Source organism: Choloepus didactylus, chromosome 4, assembly GCF_015220235.1.
Source record: "Choloepus didactylus isolate mChoDid1 chromosome 4, mChoDid1.pri, whole genome shotgun sequence".
Classification (NCBI taxonomy): Eukaryota; Metazoa; Chordata; class Mammalia; order Pilosa; family Megalonychidae; genus Choloepus; species Choloepus didactylus.
The window spans coordinates 117,289,766-117,316,702 of NC_051310.1; the positions used below are offsets into that span (position 1 = coordinate 117,289,766).

The window sequence follows — 26,937 nt, forward strand, 5'->3', positions numbered from 1 at the left end:
ATTATTTATTTAATCATCCTTTAATATTAATTCTTGAGGTATTTATTTTAATGGAAATTTCTGTGTTTAGTTTGAACAAAAATATACTTTCAGAAAAAACAAAACTGATCTCTTTTTGACAGAGATCCTGTTTTTTCATCTTTATTAAGGTTTTTTTCCCCTCCTAATATTACACAAAATAAGATTATCACAAACTATTTGGAGGAATTTGTCTGCTTTGCCTAATAATGTTTAGAAAATCAATATCAGAGAGGTTCAAATATGTGTTTATTATTAGCTTGATGTATCTTATTTGCTTTATTAGTAAAAGCCCCATGTTTGTATATGGTAATGGATTTCTAAGAGTTCAAAATATCCTTTATAAAAAATGGTTTTTACTTCTCCTTGACATAGGAAAAGTCTTATTTGTCCCCTTTTAAAAGATAGAATTACTCATGCTGTATACATAATTTGCTTAATATTATCCAGACTTGGTTATAGAACTGTTCCTGCCACTGATTCATAATATGAAGATTGCATTGAATTCTTATTATTCTGAAATATATGGTGCCTACCATAATGATATATTAGAAAAAACGTAGGTATCGGAGTCAGCTGGATTTGGGTTCAGGTTCTTCTTTGAGCATGGACACTGGTTTCTTAATATCGCAAGTCTGGTGTTCTTATGTATAACATGAAAACAGAGTTGGGAGAATTGCATGAGATGGCACATCGAACACCTGACATGCAGGTTACCTAGTAAATGTTAGATTCCCTGTACCCACCTTTACATAAATTCTCCATATCACTTTCCTCTTTAGCCTACTTGCTGATTTGCAGAACTTAACATTCTTAAATTTTGTATGGTTTACAATGGTGCCTTTAGTAAATGGTTGTAAAATAACATAAGATAGGGAGAATCAGAAGTAATAATTATAAGGACAGAGCCTTAAACAAATCCCTTTCCCAAATATTCTTGTTTCCCTGTGCATATCTGGCTATTTGTGAATGATAAAGGATTATTTTCATACTCTATTTAATGAGGATTTACTTTCTTGTAAAATTTATTTTCCCTATTGTAAAAAAAAATTTCAAAGCCAAGTATATGTTCAGATTTTTACTTATGTTTTCACTGGATCACAAGTACTATTAATGGAATAGATAAGAGTAAAAATCATAAAAGAAAAAAGGTTTTTCTTCTGATGATCATTTCCTTTGTTAATAAGTGTCTCTGTTTTATAGGACTTGGAGAAGAACCTTGACGTTTTTAACATTATTTTAGCAAGACAGCAAGCACAAGTTGAGGTAATCATTTTTATTAAATGGTTTTGTAATTTATACATGTTAATACCACTTCATTAAACCTAGTATCAAGAAATCCAAGTTTCACATTTTGGAAAGTTGCTGATATTTACCCAAATGAGAATTGAAGTTGAGTTTTCATTAATAATTCAATCTTAGGAGAAAAGAAACTGAAATACTGGAAAAAAGGCATCAACATGAAGACAGAATAAAACTTTAAAAATTTTTAACAAAAATTTTATAAAACCTTCAAAAGAAAGTTAATAAAATCCATAATCCTAGTAACTTAGAGGGCTACTGTTAGCATTTGGCAAATAGACTCCTAGGTTTTTACCTGTGTATGTTTTTTCCCCTACTTATTTATGCTTTTATCCCCCTTTTTTCTTACTTTCCCTTTCTTCTGTTTCCTTTTTCCTCACTTCTATTCTCTTTTCATTTCTCCTTCTCTTCCTCTTTTTTTCTTTTCTTCTTTTCAGAATTGAAATCAATCTGTTTATAATGCTTGGTAACTGCTTATTTACCTGCTTTGGTACCTTGGGGGTATTGTTCCATGTCATTTCTGTTGTTTTGTAATATGATTTTTTAGGTAATTAAAAATGTAAACTACAAGTGTAATACAACTCGTAGAAAATAAAAATGTAACTCAAAAAAAGAAGAAAATAGAAACACCCATTATCATATACGTTGAAAGTAACTGCTGTTAATATCTTACTGTATACTCTTTTAGTTCTTTTTCTAGTTGTAGATCTCCAGACACATACTTATATTTCTAAATGGGGTTGAATCTTATGCACTAATTCATTCATTTATTTAGAAAATACTCATTGAGTGTCTATTGTGCTAGCAGACTTCAGGAGTCAGATGGTCTGGTTTTTAAACCCCACATCACCACCTGCGAGTTATGTAACCTTGAGCTAGTAAATTTAACCTCTCTATGTCTTAGTTTCCTCCTTTGTAAAATGGGGTTTAATAATACCTATACCATAGTTTTTTTTTTTTAATTGTGGTAATGTATATACAAAATAACGTTTCCCATTTTAACCACTTTCAAGCATACAATTCAGTGGCATTAATTACAGTAAAAATGTTGTGCTACCATCTTTAACTTCTATTACCAAAACTTTTCTACCACATCTGACAGAAATTCTGCATCCATTAAGTATTGAGTCCCTTTCCCTCTCCCACTTCTTTGTGCCTTGTAACCTGTAATGTACTTTCTGTCTATCTCTGACTATGCACATTCTAGTTATTTCATGTAAGTGAAATAATATAATTTCTGTCCTTTTATGTCTGTCTTATTTCACTCAGCCTGTTGTCTTCATGGTTCATCCATGTTGTAGCATATTTCAGAATTTTATTTCTTTTTATAGCTGAACAGTATTCCATTTTGTTTATCCATTTACTGTTCATGGACACTTGGGTTGCTTCCACCTCTTGGCTATTTTAAGTAATGCTGCTGTTAACATTGGTGTACAAATATCTGTTCTAGTCCCTGCTTTCAGTTCTTTTGGGTATATACCTAGAATAATTTGGGTATATGACTAGAAGTGTAATTGATGAATTATATGGTAATTCTAAGTTTAACTTTTTGAGGATTGCCAAACTGTTTCCCACAGCAGCGGCACCACTTTATATTTCCACCAACAGTGTGTGAGGGTTCCTATTTCTCTGCGTCTTCGCCAACATAATGGGCATTCTAGTGGGTGTGAAGTGGTATCTCATTGTGGTTTTGGTTTGCATTTCCCTCTGACCAATGATATTGAGCATGTTGTCATGTGCTTACTGGCCATTTGTATATCTTCTTCGGAGAAATGTATTCAAGTCCTTTGCCCATTTTTTCTTTTAATTTTAAACTTTTTATTTGGAAATACTTTCAAAGTAACAGGATAGTTAGAAAAATAATATAATCTCTATACAGAGAACTTTGGCATACCCTATCCCTGAGTTACCCAGATTCATCAATGTTGTCACATTTGTCACGTCATTCTATCCATCAATCCATTTTTCTGAATACTTGAGTGTATGTTTTATACAGCATGCTCCTTGAAGACCTGATATTGCCATGTGCATTTCCTGAGAACAAGGTTATCACTTTATATCTTCTTTAAGTTCCGTATCAATTTCAAGAACTTTAACATTGATACAAAACTTTCTGTATACCAATTTTTTCATGTTTCCCAATAATGTCCTTTTGAGTCTTCTCTCCTCCCTTGTTATATCCTATCTAGGCTCCTGTATTGTCTTTAATTGTCATTGTTTCTTTATTTGCTCTTGTTTATATTGTGGGAACATAAATACAGCTTATAAACTTTCCCATCTTAACCATTCCCAAGCATACCAGTCAGTAGGAGTAATCACATTCACTGTGTCGCACTGCCTTCACAACCTTCCATTACTAAAACTTACCCTTCTCTCCAAACAGAAACCCTACACCTCTTATGCATTAACTCCCCGTTTACCTGCTCCTTGCCCCTGGCAACCTGTACTCTAATTTCTGTCTTTATGAGCTTCCTTATTCTCCAGTATTTTCTTTATAGTTACTGTGGATCTTAAATTTAAAATCCTAGATCTGGAACAATCTTGGTTGCTTTGATACTAACTTAACTTCAATAGTATTGCACAAACTATTTTCCCAAACCACTCTGTACCCTCATCTTTATGTGGTTCTTACAGGTTTATACAATATGAGTCCAAAATCACTGATTTCCCATATTTTATGCATTTGCCTTTTAGATCCCATAGGAAGTAAAAACTGGAGTTACAAAACCAGAATACAGTAGTATGGGTATTTATATTCACCTCTGTCTTTACCCTTACCAGAGATCTTTATTTCTTCATATGACTTTAATCTATTGCCTAGTGCTCCTTCCTTTCAACCTGCAGAAATCTCTCTATCATCTCTTGTAGGGGTGATCTATTGGTGACAAACTCCCTCAGCTTTTTAAAAAAATCTGCAAATGTCTTAATCTCTCCCTCATTTTTGAAAGACAGTTTTGCCAGATATGGGATTCTTTGTTGGGCAATTGTTTGCTTTCAATATATCATCCCACTACCTTCTGGCCTATGTGGTTCCTGTTGAGAAATTGGCACTTAATCTTATTGAGGTTTCCTGGTACATGTCATGTTGCTTCTCTCTTGTGGCTTTCATAATTCTCTCTTTATCATTGCCATTTGACAGTTTGATTTTTATGTTCTGCAGTATGTGTCTATTTGGATTTAATCTGCTTGGAGTTTGTTGTGCGTCCTGATGTGTATATTTGTGTCTTTGGGAATTTAGCAGTCATTATTTTGAAAAATAATCTCTTTGCTCCTTTTTCTATTTCTTCTCCTTCTGGGACTTCCATAATGTCTATATTGGTATGCTTGATGGTGTTCCACAGGTTCCTCAAGCTCTGTTCACTTTTCTTCATTCTTTTTTCCTTCTGCTCCTTAGATTTCTGTTGTCTTATCTTCATGTTCACTGATTCTTTCTTCTGCCAGTTCCCATCTGCTGTTGAAACCTTCTAGGGGATTTTAAACTTCTGTTATTGTTATATTCGCTTCTGCTTGATTCCTTTTCATAGTTTTCATTTTACTATCGGTATTCTCTTTGTCTTCATCTGTCTGTTTCCTGATTTCCTTTAGTTCTTTGTTCATGTTTTCCTTTAGCTCTTTGAACGTGTTTAACACCATTTTCGAAAGTTTTTGTCTGGAATGTTCCAGGTCTGATCACTGATGATTGTTAATGCTTTACTTTTCTCCTTTTCCAGGGCCATTGCTTCCTGATTCTTTGTATGTTTTGAAATCTTTTGTTGAAACCTGGACATTTTTATATTTTAATGTATTATCACTGGAGCTAAGACTCTGGGGCACCTGTTTCTTAAGCTTGTATCCAGCTAGTGTTATGACAGAGAGCTTTCTTGAATGCCAGGAGCGAACAACAACAACAACAACAAAAAAAAAAAAAAAAAAAAGGAGAAAGAAAACACATTTCCTAGTCTTTGAATATTGATCTGTGCAAGTGTTCTTCTTCGGGCTTATCCATAAAAAGACTTTAGAGAACAGCTCTAGGCTAAAGTGTCAGGGCCTCCTTGGTCCTTTTTGTGCATGTGTCTTGTCTTGGACATGCACATATGGTGTTAGGAATTCCCTTGTTAACATGGATACAAATGTCTCCTCATCCCTAAAAAGAGATTCCTTCCTCATGGTCCTGGGAACTGCACTCTTTGTCCTATAACCAGTAATCCTTTGTCCCAGTTGGCATGACTTGATAGCTCCCTCATAGGTTTCTCTAGGAGGGGTCTGTGAACTGCCTTCTATATGCAGAGCAAGTCCTGGGACTGTGAGTTCCTCAGGCTACTACCAGACAAATTGGTTGAGCCTTACATGCTCTCAGTCTCGTGGAACTGGGACCAAGGATCCGTACTGGTAGTGTGGGCTGCCTCAGTATTGACCAGTGACAAATGGGGATTGGCAGGCCAGGGTGCCACAAGAGCCTACCACTTTTTTTTTTTTTTTACATTTTATTTTGAAATAAATTCAAAGTTATAGGAACCGTTGCAAAAACAATACAAACCTCATATACAGAATTCCATCATTCCCTGACCCCCCTCCCCTGATACCCCGATCCACTAACTTCAACATGTTGTCACACCGCTATTTCTTTCCCTCTGTCCCTCCCTCCCTCTCTCCCTATCTATCATCCATCATCTATTGCTCTGTCTTCTGAACATGAGAGCTAGCTGCACACATCCTTGAACAAACACTATAATTCACATATACAATTCCCATGAACAAGAACATTTCTTTCATGCAGTCCCATTAAGCGCAGCTAAGAAGTACCAGAGATTCAACAATGATACAAAGCTTACATTCTATATTTCCTTTTCCTCATGTCTCAACTGTGTCCCTTTGAGCTTCCTGTCCTCCATCCTCAGATCCCATCCAGGGTCATCCTTGGCATTCAATTGTCATCTGTTTAGACTGTCTTTTTTTTTTCCCCTCAATTGTGGAAACATATATACAGCCTAAATCTTCCCGTTCCACCCCCTCCCTAGCATTCCGTTAGTGGGATTAATCACATTTAGAATGTTGTAATGCTATCACCTTCCCACCATCCTTTACTAGAAATTTTCCTTCACCTCAAACAGAAACCCTGCACTCATTTCTTAACTCCCCATTGCCCCTTTCCCCACTTCTCGTAACCCATACTCTACTTTTCATCTCTATGGTCATATTCTCTGATAATTTCTTTGTGTTTACTGTGGGGCTTTAAAATTAAACTCTTAAATCCGTAACAATCTTGTTTTTCTTTGATACCAACTTAATTTCAATAGGACACATAAACTATGTACCTATACTCCTCCATTCCCCCACCTTTATATAGTTCTTGTCAGAAATTACATATTTTACATTGAGTTCAAAACCACTGATTTTTCATTAGAGTTTGTGTATTTTATATCATGTAGGAAGTAAATAGTGGAGTTACAATTCAAAAATTACTGACTTCTATTTGTATTCCATTGTGGTCAGAGATTGTGCTTTGAATATGGTCAATTGTTTTTTTTTTTTTTTTTTTTTAATTTATTGAGGCTTGTTTTATGTCCCAGCATGTGGTCCATTCTGGAGAAAGATCCGTGATCACTAGAGAAAAATGAATGTCCTGGTGATTTGGGATGTAAGGTTCTATATATGTCTGTTAAAATTCTCTATATCTCTTTCTCCTTTCTTTGTTTCTCTGTCACTAGGGCTCCCTTTAGTATCTGAAATAGGGCAGGTCTTTTATTGGCAAACTCTCTCAGCATTTGTTTGTCTGTGAAAAATTTAAGCTCTCCCTCAAATTTGAAGGAGAGTTTTGCTGGATAAAGTATTCTTGGTCGGAAATTTTTCTCTCTCAGAGTTTTAAATATGTCATGCCACTGCCTTCTCACCTCCATGGTGGCCGCTGAGTAGTCAGTACTTAGTCTTATGTTGTTTCCTTTGTATGTGGTGAATTGCTTTTCTCTTGCTGCTTTCAGAACTTGCTCCTTCTCTTCAGTATTTGAGAGTCTGATCAGAATATGTCTCGGAGTGGGTTTATTTGGATTTATTCTATTTGGAGTTTGCTGGGCATTTATGCTTTGTGTATTTATATTGTGTAGAAGGTTTGGAAAGTTCTCCCCAACAATTTCTTTGAATACTTTCTAGACCTTTACCCTTCTCTTCCCCTACTGGGACACCAATAAGTCTTAAATTTGGGCGTTTTATCTGTCGCATCCCTGAGATCCTTTTCAATTTTTTCCTCCATTCTTTCTTTTATTCTTTCATTTTCTGTTCTGTGGACCTCTAGGACACTGAGTCATTGTTCAGCTTCCTCTAATCTTGTATTATGAGTATCCAGAGTGTTTTTAATTTGGCCAACAATTTCTTTTATTTCCATAAGGTCTTCTATTTTTTTATTTAATCTTGCAATTTCTTCTTTATGCTCTTCTAGGGTCTTCTTTATGTCCCTTTTATCCTGCCCATGATCTTCTTCATGTCTTTTATATCCTGTGCCATGTTTTCATTCCCTGATTGTAATTGTTTGATTAAGTGTGCCAAGTACTGTGTGTCTTCTGATATTTTGATTTGGGTGTTTGGGGTTGTGTTCTCCATATCGTCTGGTTTTATCATATGCATTAAGATTTTCTGTTGTTTTTGGCCTCTTGGCATTTGCTTTGCTTGATAGGGGTCTTTCAAGTTGTAAAAAAAAAAATACCAATCTAATTTTTCAGAAATACAAGTTGGTGGTGTACACTTCTCCAACTAACCAGCAGATGGTGTCTGCGAGTCACCTATACCCCTCAAGTCAGTTCTCCCCAACTCTGTCTCTTGTGGTGTGTGGGGAAATGATTTTTGTGGGGTTCAGTTGGTGAACTCAGTTTGGGTTTGTTGTTGGAGGTGTCCGCCCTGAATGTGGGGCATGTGTCTGGGTGGTCAGGGAGGCAGGGCAGCTTTAATATTCAAACCTCCCAGGTGTTCCCGGAGATTCAAGGCTGTTGCAAGAGTCTAAGCCTTCATTTCAGTTTTGTCCCAGATTTCTCTGTTGCTGACCCACAAACCACCGGCATTGATGTAGCGTCCCTGGGTTTTCTGAGTGGGCTCCCCTTATCAGCTGTGACCTTCCAGGACCTCTGCTGAGAGAACGCTGTGCTACGTCACTAGTGCGCATTGTCCCTCAAGGGAAGCCCTGGGCCTCCGGGCCGTGCAGGGGCGCTCTCTGTCTGATGCAAAGATTAGCCTATAGTTCTTGACTGGTGTAAGTTCTGAATGAAAGGCAGATAGTAGAGCTGGGCCCCACCCCTTTCCTCTTAGAGAAGATAGACGCCTTAGGGGGAGGTCATTAGCATTTCAGTGGTCTCTGTCTGCCTGTGCCACACCCCTGTCTGGGTCACAGAACTGGGAACTGAAAATGGCTGAGGCTTTCTCCACGGAGTGGAAAAAGGAACAGAGCTAGTCTGAGGTGAGCCCCCAGCTCTCCAAGGTCAGTTGTCACCCAAAGCCTCTGTCTACTTGTTGGGGATTTGTACCTTGTAGTGAGCAGTTCACACTTGCTAATTAAAACCCCAGTTGGAGCTCAGCTGAGCTATATTCGCTTGCTGGAAGAAAGCTTCTCTGTGGCACCAGGAGGCTTTGTAGCTCGGGCTGTAGGGAAGGGGTCTCCCAATTTGGATCCGCAGTTCTTACTTACATATTTTATTCTGTGATCTTGGGCAGTCCTCCCAATTCAGGTTAGTGTATGATGAGTGGATGGTCATGTTTGTCCCCCTGTAGTTGTTCCAGATTATTTACTAGTTGTTTCTGGTTTTTTTTTAGTTGTTCCAGGGGGACTACTTAGCTTCCACTCCTCTCTATGCCGCCATCTTGGATCCCCTTCCTCTTGCTAATATCTTTTTTTTTTTTTTTTACACAAATGAAAAATTTTATTTTTATTCAATTTTAGTTTATTTAAGCGATATTTGATTTTCTGTTTTTGGTATTCAGATTTTTATTTTATTTCTAGCCTCAAGTTCATAGGGTGTGTAAATTTGCCTTTGTTGTCAAATTGTTACATATACAACTTTCAAGCTGTTTGAGGAAAAGGAAATTGTGTAGCTTATCTACTTAAGAAAATTTGAATATTATATATAGACAAATACACACATAGCCATGAAATATGGAACTAGATGACTGGGACCAAATTTTTTCTTTTGAATTTCCTAAATTGCCTAGACTAGCAAAAGGTCCACTAGGTATTAAATAAATGGTGAATTGAAAAGCTGGCAAACAGTAAGCAGACATACCTCTATTGTCTTTTTAGATCAAAAGCAAAATACATATTAATTTATAGACCTTATTCATTTCAATTTTTACTCAAGCCAGCCATGTATAAGCTAAGCCAGCACATATGTAACAGTAACTAGAAATAGGTGGTTGCCATTCATTTTTTTTGTTTCTTTGTTTTTTATTCTTTTCCATTGATCTATATATTTTAAAAAATTCAGTTTTATTGAGATATATTTACATACCATACAATCATCCATAGTGTGCAATCAGCTGTTCACATTACTGTCATATAGTTGTGCATTCATCACCCCAGTCAATTTTTGAACATATTCCTTACACTGAAAATAATAAAAATTAGAATAAAAATAAAAGTAAAAAAGAACACCCAAATCATTCCACCCCCATTCCACCCTATTTTTCATTTAGTTTTCATCCCCATTTTTCTATTCATCCATCCATTTTCTTGAATGAAGAGAGTGTGAGCCACAAGGTTTTCACAATCACACCATTACACCATGTAAGCTACATAGTTATATACTCCTCTTCAAGAATTAAGACACTGAGTTGCAGTTCGACAGTTTCTGATATTTCCTTTTAGCTATTCCAATACTCTAAAACCAAAAACAGGGATATCTATATAGTGCATAAGAATGCCCCCCAGAGTGACTTCTCAACTCCATTTGAAATCTCTGAGCTACTGAAACTTTATTTTGGCCTGGAGCAATTGGTAGATGGAGTTGCCATCAAATGAGTTGGGGAAGGCTATCAATGGAACAATCCTGGGTGGGGTGTGATAAGGTCAATAATTTGGTTGGATCCTAAAGGTTTAGCTGTCTTTTAGACATGCAAGTGGAAATGTGGTACAGGCAATTGGATGTATGAATGTGGAGTTCAGAAAAGTCATGTGTTGGATATATAATTTTGGAAGGTGTTAGCAATCATATAGATGATATTTAAATTCATTAGATTGGAAGATACTACCTAAGTAATAAGAGCAAGTAGAGAAGAACAGGAGACCAAAGACCTGTAAAGCATTCCATTTACAGTCAGATAAGTGAGAACCAGTAAAGAATGACATATTAGTCATGGTTCTTTAGGGAAACAGAACCAAAAGGAGGTGTGTGTATATATATATATATACATGTATGTGTGTGTGTGTGTGTATGTGTGTGTATATAAATGTATGAAAAACGTAAATATTATGAGATTTTTATAAGAATTGTCTCATGCGACTGTGGAGATGTGCAAGTCGAAATTCCATAGAGCAGGCTGCCGGCTAGAAGTTCCAATGAAAGTTTTCGATGAATTCCCCAGGAGAAGCTGGCTGGCTTAAGTAGAGATGGAAATTCTCTCTTCTGATTGCTGAAATCATCGTTTTTCTTTTTAAAGCCTTCAGCTGATGAGGTGAAACTTCTCTCATTGTTGAAGCAATCTCCTCAATTGATAGCAGATGTAATCAGCCATAGATGCAATCAACTTTCTGATGATTTAAATTCATGAAATGTTCTCACAGTAACAATCAGGCCAGTGCTTGCTTGACCAAACAAGTGGGCTGCATAAACTGGCCAAGTTGACACATGAACATAACCATCACAAAGGAGTTCTAGAGTTGGAGGAGGGAATCTGTATGAGTGTAATGCCTTCAATGCAAAGTGAAGAAAGAATTTCAAGGAGGAGGGAGTGATCAACTGTGGTAGATGCACCTGAATGGTCAACTTAGCTAAGGATTGAGAACTGATCATAAATTTACCAAATTTGGGACCTTTTCAGTCTTTACTTTTTCAAATAATTTTTTGGCTTCAATCTCTTTCTCCTTTCCTTCTTGGATTCCAGTTATATGTGTGTGCATGCTTCATTTTTTTGCTTGCTGTTGGCCAGAGGCTGTCATTCGCTCATAATTACCATGCTCAGTTTCTTACCGAATGGTCCTCCCAGCATAGAAAGTCCACAACAAGACAGCTTGCTTCTTTAAAGTCAGCAAGGAAGTGGGAGACTCCAGCAAGACAGATGCTACAATCTTGTGTACATAGTAATGTACATATAATCACAAACATCCCATCACCTTTGCCATATTCTGTTAGTTAGAAACAAGTCATAGATGACCCTACTCTCAAGGGAATGGGACTATGCAAGGGTAAGAATTTCTGAAGGTGGAGATCATGGGGTCCCTCGTTGGGTCTGTCTGTGACAATATGAGAGGAAAACAAAACAAAACAGAAGTGTAAAACTCACTCTTGTGATTTTGACCCCCCCTCGCTATTTACCTGCTTTTGTTTACTTTTCGGAGTCTCAGATAGATGTTTTTTGCCTTTTATGTAGAATTTTTAGTTGTAATCAGTAGGAAAGATTGGCTACAAAGGACTTATGCCATCATAGTGGAACTGAAACTTCATCATTGGATTTAGCAATAAAGCGATCACAAAAGGAGCAATTGTAATAGAATAGTGTTGGCATAAGCCTGATAAGAATGAGCCAATGGGAGACTAGGAACTGGAAATGTGGAGTGTAGATGGTATGCTACTTTGCTATAACAGGAACAGATAGAGTGGTAACTGGTTGGAAATGTGGAGGCAACAAAAGGTTTTGTAACTTGCTTTTCTTTTTTTTTTTTTAATTTGATATATTATTCCTGTTTTCAATGCAAGTAAAATCGTTTATCCAACATCATTTGAAATAGCTGAATAGTATTTCATCCTGTGCATATATAACACTTTGCTTTACTGTTTGCCACTGGTTATATTTAATTATAAGTTAACAGTACAATGGACAGTCTTTTCTATAATTTTTTTCAGACATCTCTTACTTTCTTAAGGACAAATTAACCAAGGTGTAGTTGTTGGGTCGGAGAGTATGAATGTTTTAAAAGGTATTTATTTGCTGTTGTTGGATTGTTCTATGATAGTCATAGGAGTAAGGAACTGGAGGAAACAGATATTTCAATCCTCCTTAATTTAAGTAGATTCAGTTTAATTAGGTGTTCTTAATGCCAGCTGAAAAATTGAGGAAAGAAGATTAATTTTGGGATGCATTGGGCAAAGGATTGATGCAAGTGAAGAGAAGGCAATTAGATTCATTCAAGATTGGTGTTTTTTCATTGTAATGCAAAACCACAAGGCCAGAAGACAGAATATTGGCTGAAGTTATTTACTGTGGACTCTTGGTTCCACAGGGAAGGAAGTGAAGGCAACCAAATGGAGGTATTAGGAAAATACACACGTATATTTATATTTGTATTTATATCTATATATATTTCTTATTTATTTTTGGTCATATGTATTTTTTCTTTGAAATCATTGTTGTTTCACAGGAAGTTGCAGAGATAGTTCACAGAGGTCCTGGGTATCCTTCACCCAGTTTGCCTCAATGGTTATATTTTACTAATATGTAGTACAATATCAAAACCAAGAATTTGACATTGGCAAAGTGAGTGCATGTAGTTATATGTCAGCTATCAGTTTTAAATGCTAATTCTTGTATTTTTAAAAATAATAATTGTCAACATGTGTGAAAGTTCCTTTTTTCAATATTTTAAATTTTTACTTTATTTTCTTTATAGCTTTTATTGCTGTTTTTAATTATTATTTTTATTTGTGTGCTTCTGTGGCTTTCTAATTAATTCATTTGTGCTGTTGTCTCTTTTTTAAGTATAAGTTTTTCAATTTATTTTGAATTCCTTGAAGTTTGTAACATGTTGAGCATACTTTTTCCAAGATTTCAATGCTAAATAGTGGCTTTATTCTTTTTCTTTTTAATTAATTTCTTTTAGATATTTCAGTAGAAATTTGGAAAAGGGGGAGATTGAATATTGGAGTTTGTCACCATATTGCCTTAATGTCTTTTATCAAGATATTATTTGTTTAATCCTTTACTGGTTAATTTCAGTAGATTTTTTTCCAAAATAAAAAATTTTTCCTTAAAATTTTGTGGAATTTATATTATCTATAATGTAATATTTAGATAATTCTCTAATATTCTACAATATAGTATTTAGATATTGTAAAATATTTAGATAATATCTAAAATTTATATTATCTATTAATCATAAGGTACAATTTTTATGGGGGATAAAAAGATGGTAACAACTTAAAAATAATTTAGTGCCTTCACTTAAAAATTATTGGTTTAGTTTAAAAGATTTAATAAAATGGTTTATAGATGTTCCTGTACTGTCTTTAGATTTATAAAAGACTGTTCATAAGTCCATTTGTGTAAGTCAAAATGTCTAAGAGGTTTAAGCTTGTAGTCTTTGATTGCATTTTCTCTAAAGACATTGATACTAAATTCTTTAATGCTTAAAAACTCAGATGATATACATTTTATTGAGTTTCTTTTCCAAAATAGCTCAGTTTCATCTACATAGTGAAAGTGTTATAGTAGTTACATGGTCTACTCGATGATCTTTGCTGTTGTTAGAAGAAATTCTTTTATACTTACCTCAGTAGTTCTGAACCCTGGCTTCACATTAGAATCACCTGAGGGGTTTTTAAAAAGTACTGATGTCTGGAGCCCACTGAAAATTGATTTAATTGGTATGGTAGGGCTTGAGCATCCAGACACATCTATCATATATAGCAAGACACATACATATAAAGCTTTCTAATGATTCTTATGTGCAGCCAGAATTGAATACCACTGAACTGTGGTGTGCACAGTAGCTAATTTGTCATTCACTTTTTTTATCATGTTTTTTATTGTAGAATATAAAATATATACATAAAAGTGATAACTTTCCAAGTACAATTTAACAAGTAGCTACAGAGCAAATTTCAAAGAATGTTATAGGTTACAGTTCCACAGTTTAAATTTTTTCCTGATTATGAAATATAACATATACACAAATAGGTAATATCTTTCAAAGTATGATTTAACAAGTAGATGTATAGGAAATTTCCAGAGTTGCTATGAGTTACAGTACCATAGTTTCAGTTATTTCCTTATGGTGAAATATAACCTATATACATAAAGGAATAGCTTTCAAATTACAATTTACAAGTAGCTATACAACAAATTTCAAAGGATGCCATGTGTTACAGTTCCACCATTTCAATTCTTTCTTTTTAGCTATTCTAATACCTTAGCAACTAAGAAAAAGAAAACTATATTAAGATTCAGAATTTGTAATCCTTTGTTAAATTCCATCTTGTTTGTTGCTATGCCTTCCTCTAGTTTAATCGCTTTCCCGATCTTCAGGGATGTCTAGGCAGTGACCACCCTAACCTGTTAATGTTGAAAATGGGTGTCAACTTTATGAGCAAAGGGGACACATCTAGTTGATGTTCCTGAAGAGGCTATTGCCCCTGGGTTTGGGGTTATCTGAAGGATTTAACTTTATGAAGAATAAACTTAGTGAGTGAAACTTTATTATAGTCTCAGATAGGGATCCGGGTATTCTTAAAGTTTTGGGGACTACTGTTGACTTGGGCTTATCATATTGTGGTCATTTGGCATTTCTAGGTGAAGCTTGCATAGGAGTAATCTCCAGGACAGCCTCTTGACTCTATTTGAATTCTCTTAGCCACTAAAACCTTATTTTGTTGCCTTTCTTTTCCCCCTTTTGGTCAAAAAGGCGTTCTCCATCCTTTGATGCCAGGGTCAGGCTTATTCCCAGAATCCATGTACCATTTCGCCAGGAAGGCTCATTCATCTTGGGGGTCCTGTCCCATGCTGGGGATAGGCTGAGGAATTTATTTGCAGAGTTAGGCTTAGAGAAAGTCCACATTTGGGCAACAAAAGAGGTTCTCTGGAGGTGATTCCTAGGCATAATTATAAGAGGGCTTAGCCTCCCCTTTACAACCATAGGTTTCACCTGAGCAAGCCTCAATATCGAGGGCTTGACATATAAAGTAGGGGGTTCCTAAGTTCACATAGCATATGTTATGTCCATGATAATCCATCTATAGCTCACATTATCATCACTTAGTTGTACAGTCTTCATCTCTCTCTATTTTAAACAATTCTCATTATCCAAAACATCTCATAGCTCTTGTCGGGCCTTGATTATTTGTCCTAGTGTTTGTGTAATATTAGTATGGTATTCTTTTTAATTATAGTTCCTATTATGCAATATGTAGGTTTTTTCCATATACCCTTTTGTTGTCAACTGTCTGTGCTAGTTTCATACCTTAGAAGTATATCATGTAAACACCTATCTATATTTGTGGTTCTGATCTGTAGGAAACATGCCTTTACACACCCCCTTTCAATCCTGTTCACCTTCAGTATAGCTCTGATACTTATAATCCCATTAACAAATAATCGTCACCCCTATCCATTACCATTTCTTTGAATTCACCATCATTAACATATTTGAACATACTAGATTATCATTCCCCCTCACTAGCTGCTGTCTATCACTAGGTCCCCAATATTCTATATTATAAGACATTGATTTTACATTGTTCAGATAGTTAATAGAAGTGGTAACATACAATATCTTTCCTTTTGTATATGACTTATTTCATTCAGAATTATATCTTCAAGGTTCATCCATGTTGCCATATGTTTCAGGACCTTGCTGCTTCTACTGCTGCATAGCTTTCCATCGTATGTATATACCACATATTGTTTATCCACTTGTCTGTTGAAGGACACTTGGATTGTTTCAGTCTCTTGGCAGTTGTGAACAATGGTGCTGTGAACATCAGTGTACAAATATCTGTTCATGTCACTGCTTTCAAATCTGGGTATATACCAAGAAGTGGAATTGCTGGATCATAGGGTAATTCAATATCTAGTTTTCTAAGAAACTGCCAAAATGTCTTCCAGAGTGGCTGTACCATTATACAGTCCCACCAGCAATGTATAAGAGTTCCAGTTCCTCCACATCCTCTCTGGCATTTATAGTTTCCTGTTTGTTTGATGGCAGCCATTCCTATTGGTGTGAGATGCTATCTCATTGTGGTCTTGATTTGCATCTCCTTAATAGCTAGTGAAGATCAATATTTTTTCATGTGTTTTTAGCCATTTGTATTTCCTCTTTAGAGACATGTCTTTTAATATCTTTTGCCCATTTTATAATTGGACTGTTTGTACTATTGTCATTGAGTTGTAGGATTTCTTTATATATGCAAGATATCAGTCCCTTATCAGATACGTGGCTACCAAATATTTTCTCCCATTGCGTTGGCTGCCTCTTTACCTTTTTGACAAATTCCTTTGAGGTACAGAAGCTTTTGATTTTGAGGAGTTCCCATTTATCTATTTTTTCTTTTGTTGCTTGTGCTTTGGGTGTAAGATCTAAGACATGATCTCATACTAGGTCTTGAAGATGTTTCCCTACGTTATCTTCTAGGAGTTTCATGGTACTGTGTCTTATATTGAGGTCTTTGAGCCACTTTGAGTTAATTTTTGTATAGGGTGTGAGGTAGGGGTCCTCTTTCATTCTTTTTGTGGTGGATATCTAGTTCTTCCAGCCCCATTTGTTGAAGAGACTCTTCTGTACAGGTAAATGGATTTGGGTGCCTTATCAAAAATCAGTTGACCATAGATTTGGGGGCCTGTTTCCAAACTCCTAATTCAATTCCATTGATCAGTATGTCTATCTTTATGCCAATATTATGCTGTTTTGGCCACTGTAGCTTTATAATAGGCTTCAGAGTCTAGAAGTGTAAGTCTTCCCACTTTGTTTGTTCTTCTCTTTTAGGTGCTTTTGGCAATTCAAGGCCCCTTTCCCTTCCAAATAAATTTGATAACTAGCTTTTCCAAGTCTGCAAAGTAGGTTGTTGAAATTTTGATTGGAATTGCATTGATTGACTCTGTAGATGACTTTGGGTAGAACTGACATTTTAACAATGTTTAGTCTTCCTATCCATGAGCATAGAATATTTTCGTACCTATTTAGGTCCTTTTTTTATTTCTTTTAGTAAAATTTTGTAATTTTCTGTGTAGAGGTGTTCTACGTCCTTGGTTAAGTTTATTCCTAGGTACTTGATTTTTTTAGTGGCCATTGTGAATGGAATTTTTTTTTTTTTTTGATTGCCTCTTCAGTTAGGTCATTACTAGTGTATACGTACATTACTGACTTATGTGCATTAATCTTATATCCCGCCACTCTGCTGAATTTATTAGCTCAAGTAGCTTTGTGGTTGAATTCTCAGGATTTTTCAAATATAAGAGCATATCATCTGAAAATAATGACGATTTTACTTCTTCCTTTCCAATTTGGATACCTTTTATTTCTTTGTCTTGGTGAATTGCTCTGGCTGGAACTTCTAGGACAATGTTGAATAATAGAAGTGACAATGGGCATCCTTGTCTTGTTCCTGATCTTCGGGGGAAGGCTTTCAGCCTCTCTTCTTGAGTACTATGCTGACTGGATTTTTCATATATGCTTTTTATCATATTGAGGAAAGTTTTTATCAAAAAGGGACATTGAATTTTGTCTAATGCTTTTTCAGTGTCTATTCAGATGATTATTTGATTTTTCCCTTTTGATTTGTTAATGTGTTGAGTTACATTAATTGATTTTCTTACATTGAACCACCTTTGTGTGCCAGAATGAACCCCACTTGGTCGTGATGTATAGTTCTTTTAATATGCCTTTGGATTCGATTTGCAAGTATTTTGTTTAGGATTTTTGCATCTTTGTTCATTAGGGAGATTGGCCTGTAGTTTTCCTTTTTTGTAGTGTTTCTATCTGGTTTTGATATCAGAGTGATATTAGCTTCATAAAATGAGTTAGATAGTGTTCCTTTTTCTTCCATTTTTTGAAAGAGTTTGAGCAGGAATGGTGTCAATTCTTTTTGGAAAGTTTGGCAAAATTCCCCTGTGTAGCTGTCTGGCCCTGGGCTTTTATTTGTAGGTAGATTTTTGATGACTGATTGGATCTCATTGCTTGTGATTGGTTTGTTGAGGTCTTTTATTTCTTCTTGGGTCATTCTAGGTTGTTCATGTGTTTCCAGGAAATTGTCCATTTCCTCTACATTGTCTAGCTTGTTGGCATATGGTTGTTCATAGTACCCTCTTGTCATTTTTTTTTTTTTTTTTTTTTTTTTTTTGGTTTCCTCAGGATCTGTAGTATTTATCCCCTTCTCATTTCTGATTCTGTTTATTTGGGTCTTCTCTCTTTTTGACTTTTTGAGTCTAGCTGTCTGCCAATCTTGTTGATCTTCTCAAAGAACCAACTTTTGGTTTTATTTATTCTCTCTATTGGTTTTTTGTTCTCCAGCTCATTTATTTCTGCTTTAAGCCTTGTTATTTCTTTTCATCTACTTGTTTTAGGGTTAGTTTACTGATCATTCTCTAGCCTTTTTAGTTATTTAGTTAGATCTTTAGTTTTAGCTCTTTCTTGCTTTTTGATACATGCATTCAGAGCTATAAATTTCCCTCTCAGCACTGCCTTTACTGCATCCCACAGGTTTTGATATGTCTTGTTCTCATTTTCATTCATCTCTAGATACTTAGCAGTTTCTCATGCAGTTTCTTCTTTGACCCACTGGATGTTTAGGATTGTGTTGTTTAACCTCCACATATTTGTGAAAGATCTGGTTCTTTGGTGGTTGTTGATTTCTAGTGGCATTCCATTGTGGTCAGAGAATGTGCATTGAATAATTTCAGTATTTTTAAATTTATTAAGACTTGTTTTGTGCCCCAGCATATTATCTATCCTGGAGAATGTTCCATGGGCACTAGAGAAGAATGTATATCCTGGTAATTTGGGATGTAATGATCTATATATTGTCTATTAAGTCTAGTTCATTTGCATATTCTTTAGTTTCTCAATTTCCTTATTGGTCCTCTGTCTAGTAGAAGAGAGTGATGTATTGAACTCTCCCACTATTATTGTAGATGTGTCTATTGCTCCCTTAAGTTTAGCCAATGTTTGTCTCATTTATTTTTGAGCTCCTTGATTGGGTGCATAAACATTTATAATTGTTATTTCTTTCTGGAGAATTATCCCTTTTATTAATATATTTTGTCCCTCTTTGTCTCTTACGGCATCTTTACATTTAAAGTCTATTTTTTTCTGATATTAATATAGCTACCTCTGCTTTCCTTTGATTGCAGTTTGCGTAGAATATTTTTTTCCATCTTTTCACTTTCAGTCTTTGTGTCTCAGGGTCTAAGATGAGTATCTTGTAAACAGCATATCTATGGGTCATATTTTTAAATCAATTCTACCAGTCTGTATCTTTTAATTGGAGAGTTTAATCCATTCACGTTAAAAGTTATTACCGCGAAGGGAGTTCTTGAACCAGCCATCTTATCCTTTGGTTTTTTAGATTTTAGATCTATTTTTCCCCCTCTCTTTTTCCCTTTTAAGTTACCCCTATTAGTAACTCTTCAGTTCTGTGCTATTCTCCAGAGCTCTCTTTTTTTTTTCCTTAGCTGGTAGAGCTCTCTTTAGTATTTCTTGCAGGGTAGATCTCATATTAACAGTGTTTCTCAATGTTTGTCTGTCAGCGTTTTAAACTCTCCTTCAATTATGAAAGAGAGTTTTGCTGGATCAAGAATTCTTAGCTGGCAATTTTTCTCTTTCAGAATCTTAAATGTGCCACTGCCTTTTTGCCTCCATGGTGCCCACTGAGTAGTCAGTACTTAGTCTTATGTTGTTTTCCTTATATGTGGTGAATCGCTTCCCTCTTGTTGCTTTTAGTATTTTCTCCTTCTCTTCAGCATTTGACAGTCTATTCAGTATATGTCTCAGAGTAGGTTTATTTGGATTTATTCTGTTTGGAGTTTGTTGGGCAGCTTTGATTGGCATATTTGTGTTTTTAGAAGGTTTGAGAACTCAGCTATGTCTTGAAACGGTCTTCCTAGCCCTTTACCCTTCTCTTGTCCTTCTAGGACACCAGTGATTCTTAAATTTGTTCACTCATGTCATCCATCATTTCTCTGAGATCCACTTCAAGTTTTTCGTTTTTTCTCCCATTTGTTCTTTTGTGTGTTTGCATTCATTTACTCTGTCCTCAAGTTCACTTATCCTTTATTCTGCCTCTTCAAATCTGCTACTGTATGTCTCTAGTATATTTTTAATTTGAGCCATAGTGTCTTTTATTTCCATAAGGTTTGCTTTTTTTATATTTACTCTTACAAATTCTTGCTTATGCTCTTGTAGAGTTTTCTTGATTTCCTTTATGTTTTTAGCCATCTCATTGAACGTTTCTTGGAGATTTGTTTAACTTCTTTAATTGCTCCAAATTTTGTGTCTCTTGCAGCTTTTTAATTTGTTTTGCTTGTCCATATCTTCTAGATTCTTCAAATGCTTTGTAATTTTCTGTTGACTTTGAGGCATTTGCTTGTCTTGATAGGGTTATTTTGGAAAGTGCAGAATTATTTGAGCATTTATATATAATTTGGTTTGCTGGAATGCAGTTTCCCTAACCTCCCAGCAGGTGGCGCTCTCATGTATATATTCCCTGAATTTCTTCTGTGCATTGGGCAGGGTCCAAACCCGGTGGGGAACCAGTCAGTGCACCTGTTCTCCATGTGCACTGGGGCATGCTTATCCTGGGGCTGCGATGTGGGCCCTGAGTAGGTAGGCCGGGTATCTGATCAAGGGCACCCCGCAGATGGATTTGGGCCCTGCCTGCCATTTGTCTGCCCTTCTTGCACCCACAAGTTTCTGGGGTGTGGGAGGGGCTCCTGATGGCTGGTATGGCCCTTCCCCGCTTGTCACTGTTGTACCCTCCCACCCCCTGCAACTTCCATGGGGGGAGAGCAAACACTGCCTGCCAGGTTCCCTGACAGGAGCTCCCCGCTATCTAACTCTGGAGGATCACCCCCCACTCCCAGCAAACTTTCAAGGTAGGTGCATGGGAGTGGAGATCTGCTGCTCACTCCCTTGCCCCATGGCAGTTTTGATGCTCCCAGCTGGGAGGCCGTCTGACAGTAACACGCTCACCACGTCCCTTGAGCCGCCGTCTCTCTTCTGTTTTTGTTGGTGTCCCTTCCACATACTGTGTGCTCACACCCTGAAACCACGGTCCCTGGTGTCCTCCAGCCCCTTTCTAGTTACTTTCACAGAGGAGAATCCCGTTCTGCTTCACCTACTCCACCATTTTCCTGGAAGTCTGTCATTGACTTTCAGTGGGCAGATTCAAACAGGGCTTGAATGTGTGCACTCCTCCATGGCTTATGACAAAAGTGTAACATTTTCTCCATGCTTAGCCTTTACATTCTCAAACATCACCCTAGTCTCCTGAATTGCTAATAGGTTAATAAAGCTCTTTTTGCGCTACCTTTTGTAAAGGCAGAGCCCTTTTCACAGGTTGCATGATTTCATTGTTCTAAATATTCATGTCTGCTGTTGAAACTATATAGCGTATATCCAGATGCTGCATTTGGCATTTTTTGAAACCACTCTCAAATTTGATTTAATTTTCATTTCTTATTTTGATTGTTAGATCATCTGCCTTTTTTTCTTTAATATTTCTGCACTTATGACCTTTGTAATTATAGGACATGATGGCACTAGTACCGTTCAAAAGATATCCCACACTAAGCCCTAGGATTAACAATATTGTGCCTCAGTTTGAAATTAGCTCAAATACTGGTGATTACCAGTTGATTTGCTTTTGTTAAAACTTTATATCATGAAATTTTAAAGTAGGAAGTTGAATGTTCAGAATAATAGTAACTGGCATTTTAATGATATAATTTGTTGTACTGTCAGTTTTGAAGAAGATACAGTTATCTTCATTTTATATAAGGAAATTAAGTCATTGAGAAGTTAAGTAAGTTGTCTAACTTCTGTTTATCATGAACAACAAGAGAATATACTAATCTTCTAATGCCAAGGTCATAAACAAGTCAAATGTTATTTCATATAAAATACAAACTAATGAGATGTATATTTTTTACCCATTCCATTTCTGACTGCTGCAAATGGATTGATAAGCTTGACAAAAGTTGCTTATAGCTGAGATATAAGTGGGGCTTTCAGTAGCTTTGTGTACAGATATATACTTATTCCCTTCTTGTTTATTTAATGTCTACTTGTTAAAAAGGGCTTATTTAATTTAGCTTTAAGTAATCATTTTATTGATCAAACCTATTTTCTCTACTATAGAATTCAGCCTTTTCTTTTTACTTTACTTTTGGGTTATTTTACTTTTTGTTATACACAGACACTTTCAATATGTTTCCAGTTCACTGCTAATGTAAAATATTTGAAATTTTAAGTGGGTAAATTATTAAAATTTAGTTATTCAGGGAATGAGAATATTGAGTCTAAATTATTCATTTTTTTCTCCTGAACACTGTTTTCAGCTTTTTGATTACTTATCTGTATTTTATGGTTAGCAAAGACAAGGGAAAATGAAAAATCAAGCCAGGATTTGTTGAGAAAACAGGATAAAATGAGAATTTTTGAGGACTATGTATTTTTATTAGTATGTTCTCAGCACCCCACCCCACCCCCTGAATCTGTATATAAATTCTCAATAGAATTGTTTTAAACTAATAATTTTTGAGTGGAAGCATCTTCCTTTCAGGGAATTTTTTATTTTATAAACCTGCAGTTATAGTGGCTCCTTAAGTTAAAAATTTGAAAGACACATTGCTCAGAAAAATTTCACTTGAAACCTTAATTATATTGCTGCCAAAATGCAGCTTCATCCAAATGCTTTCAGTATGTTTCAAGCTGTGAGAAGTAAATTAACAGTGAGACCACATTAACAAACCTTGTTAAGCATCAGGTAAGAAGGAACTGGCTTTTCTTGACTGTTTAAAATCTGATTTTGGAGTGTTAAAAATTCTCTTACTTGGTTTTATCAGAATATGAAGAAAATGCATTTACTCATTAATTAAATTTTTTAATTTTTTAGGTGATTCGATCTGGGCAAAAATTAAGGAAAAAGAATGTTGATACAGGCGAGAAACGTGGAGGCTGGTTTAGTGGTTTTTGGGGTAAGAAGGAATCTAAGAAAAAAGATGAAGAATCTTTGATTCCTGAAAGTAAGTTCTAAGTAGAATAATTTATTGTACACTAATAAGAAAAAGCTATAGAAATTATATCTTGACCAATTAGTTGTATATCATTCAAATACTTTTGAAATAAAAGATATACATATTATATAGCTCAGTGTGGTACCTAACTAAACGTACAATCCTTGTAATTTTATAATTTTATTTAAGTATTTCTTCAACAGTCACATCAGGCTGAAACATTTCTCTATTTGTGTAACTAAAATAAAACTTTGCTTTTTTTAAGAATAATTATTTGCATGAAATTTAGGAAGTTATATTTAGCTTTCCTTATTGTTACATTTTACATGGATATTTAATTACAAGTTATACTTCAGTTTTTTAAGTACTTAGGGAATGTTATAATCCTTACGTGATACCTGAATTTCCTTAATGATGTCTCTCTGCTTCTTAAACTAAGCAAGTAAATATAGGATGTTGGTATAAACTATTAATGTAGTATACTAGATATAATTACTTATTTCCTTCTGTTTTAGAGTTTGTGTCTCTTGGTTTTAAGACACAGTAGTTTAGTTTGTCTTTTTGATTGTAACTGTAAAGCTGCTGAAGCAATTGTTTTCTTAAAATAATTGGTCTTTTCTTTGTAGCTATTGATGACCTTATGACCCCAGAGGAAAAAGCCAAGCTCTTCACTGCTATTGGTTATAGTGAGAGCACTCACAATCTAACTTTACCCAAGCAGGTAATTATTTATGTGGTCTAAGATACTCTGTTTCATTTTACTAAATTATCTTGAATTGGTTTAAACAAGTTAATGATTTTTAAGTAACTAATAAGATAGGTTTATCATTTGTTTCTGTTTTACTTATTATACTGTTTAATTGTTAAATGCTTCTAGTCAGACCGTACTAATTAAAATTCTTTTATCAACTTTAGATTTTGTTGCTTTAGGGAATGTAAGAATAACCTGATAAAATATTTTTTTCAAAAATGTCTCTAGGCTTCTATCTTAGCTTCTCTCTTAGCTTCCCTGAGCTGTCTGCAAAATGTCTCTGCCTTTTATCCCTCATAGAGGACTCCAGCAAGGGGATTAAGACCCACCTTGAATGGGTGGGGTCACATCTCCATGGAAACAATCTAGTGAAAAGTTCCCACTCACAATAGGTCTGCCCCCACAAGATTGGATTAAAAGAACATAGTCTTTTCTGGAGTAAAAAGAACATAGTCTTTTCTGGAGTATATAACAGATCCAAACCAGCACATACACATACCACAAAAATCATTTTAACCATTTTTAAGTGGACAATTCTTTGACATTAAGTGCATTGATTATACTGTACTGTGTAACTTTCACTGTTTCCATAGTATTTTTATCATCTAAATCAAAACTCATACTTATTTGCAATAATTCCCATTCCACCCCCCTCCCATCACCCTGGGTAACCACTATTCTGCTTTCTTTATGAATTTTCTTATTCTAGTATTTCATATAAGAAAAAGCATGCAATGTTTGTCCTTTCCTGCCTTTTGTGTCTGGCTTATTTCATTCAACATGATGTCTGCAAAGGTCATCCATGTTGTAGCATGTATCCTCACTTCTTTTTATAGCTGAATAATATTTCATTGAATTGATGTGCCACATTTTGTTTATCCATTCATCTGTTGGTTCCACCTTTAGCTATTGTAATAATGCTGCTTTATAAACTGGTGTACAAGTATCTGACTCCCTGCTTTCAATTATTTTGTGTATAATACCTCAGCGTGGGATTGCTGGGTTATATTGTGATTGTATGTTTAATTTTCTGACCAATTGTCAAACTGTTTTCCACAGTGGCTGCACCATTTTACATTCCCAGCAACAATGAGGGTTCCTGTTTCTCTGCAACCTCGCCAACACTTGTTATTTTCACTTTTTTAAAATAATAGCCATCCTAGTGGGTGTGAAGTGGTATTCATTGCACTTTTAATTAACATTCCTCTAATGGCTAATGATTAGCATCTTTTGATATATTCATTGGCCATTTGATGTCTTCTTTGGAGAAATGTCTATTCAAATCCTTGGTCCAATTTTTTGTTGGGTAGTTTGTCTTTTTGTTGTTGAGTTGTAGGAGTTCTTTATATATTTTAGATATTAAATCCTTATCAGTTATATCATTTTCAAATATTTTCTCCCGTTCTGTAGGTTGTCTTTTCACTTTCTTGCTAATTTATCCTTTGATGCATAAAAGTTTTTAATCTTGGTGAAATCCCATTTGCCTATTTGTTCTTTGGTATAAAGTAAAAAAATCCATTGCCTACCACAAGTCGTGAAGATATTTCCCTATGCTTTCTTTTAGAAGTTTTATAGTATTAGTGCTTATATTTAGGTCTCTGATCCATTTGGAATTAATTTTTGTATATGGTGAGATACAGGGGTCCACAATGATTCTTTTATGTGTGGATTTCCAGTTGTCTGCTATGGTTTTAATTTGTATTTTTTTAATGACTAATGATGTTGAGCATTTGTGGTGGTTTGGAGTTATGTACCCCAGAAAAGCATGTTCTTAATCCTTTCCTATGGCTGTGAACCCATTGTAAATAGGACCTTTTGATGAGGTTACTTCAGTTAAGGTATGGCCCAACCCAATCAGGTTGAGTCTGAATCTTGTTCTTGGAGGCCTTATAGAGAAAGCTGTAGAGAGAAGCTATAGGGAGTAGCCAGAAGCTGGAAGTCAAAGGAACCTGGAAGAGAAAAGAAATTACACTGCCATGTGCATTGCCCTCTGACAGAAAAGCCAAAGATTGCTGGCCAGCCAGAAGATTGCAACCCTGGGAGGAAGCAAGCCTTCTGTACTCTGAAACCAAGAGCCAGTAAATTCTTGTTGTTAAGCCAATGAGTATTTGTTTTAGCAGCTGGAAAATGGGTTTTGAAACTGAAAGGTATGGTGCTAATGTGATAACAACCTAAAAATGTGAAGACAACTTTGGAATTGGATAATAGGTAGAGGCTGGAAGAGGCTTGTTAGAAAAACCAAGATCACTTTGAAGAAACTGTTGGTAGAAATATGGACCTTGGAGGTACTTCTGATGAGACCTTAGAAGGAAATGATGATTGTGTTATTGGAAATTGGAAGAAAGATGATCCTTGTTTTAAAGTGGCAGAGAACTTGGCAAAATTGTGTTTTGATGTTAACTTGAAATTGGAACTTGTTAATGATGACCTTGGATATTTAGCTAAATGTGGAAGATGCAACCTGGGTACTCCTTGCAGCTTATAATAAAATTCAAGAGGAAAGGGATAAACTGAGAACTGAAATTATCACAAAGAAACTAGAAACTGATGGTTTAGAAAATTCTGAGCCTATCCAGATGGTATGCTCTGAGACTAGGGCCAGAGCAGCAATATCAGGCACCTCCCTGGACTTTCAAGAAATAGGTCTGCAGAGGACAGTACTCCATGTGAGGGTTTAACTGAACAACCGTTTGCTAAAGGTGTGGCTGAACATGGATCTAGTCAGCCATTTCAGTTTCAGGACTGGAAATTCAGTT

General features: G+C 35.6%; 1 protein-coding gene across 4 annotated transcripts in view; it reads left to right on the top strand.

Annotated features, from left to right (window-relative positions):
* Positions 1–26,937, top strand: part of VPS13C (vacuolar protein sorting 13 homolog C) — a 202,275-nt gene that overhangs the window by 42,672 nt on the left and 132,666 nt on the right. For all 4 annotated transcript variants that reach the window (XM_037833799.1, XM_037833801.1, XM_037833798.1 and 1 more), the window contains exons 14-16: positions 1,222–1,284; positions 23,310–23,439; positions 24,057–24,151. In XM_037833799.1, the coding sequence (XP_037689727.1) occupies positions 1,222–1,284; positions 23,310–23,439; positions 24,057–24,151 (288 nt within the window). The remainder of the gene's footprint in view (positions 1–1,221; positions 1,285–23,309; positions 23,440–24,056; positions 24,152–26,937) is intronic.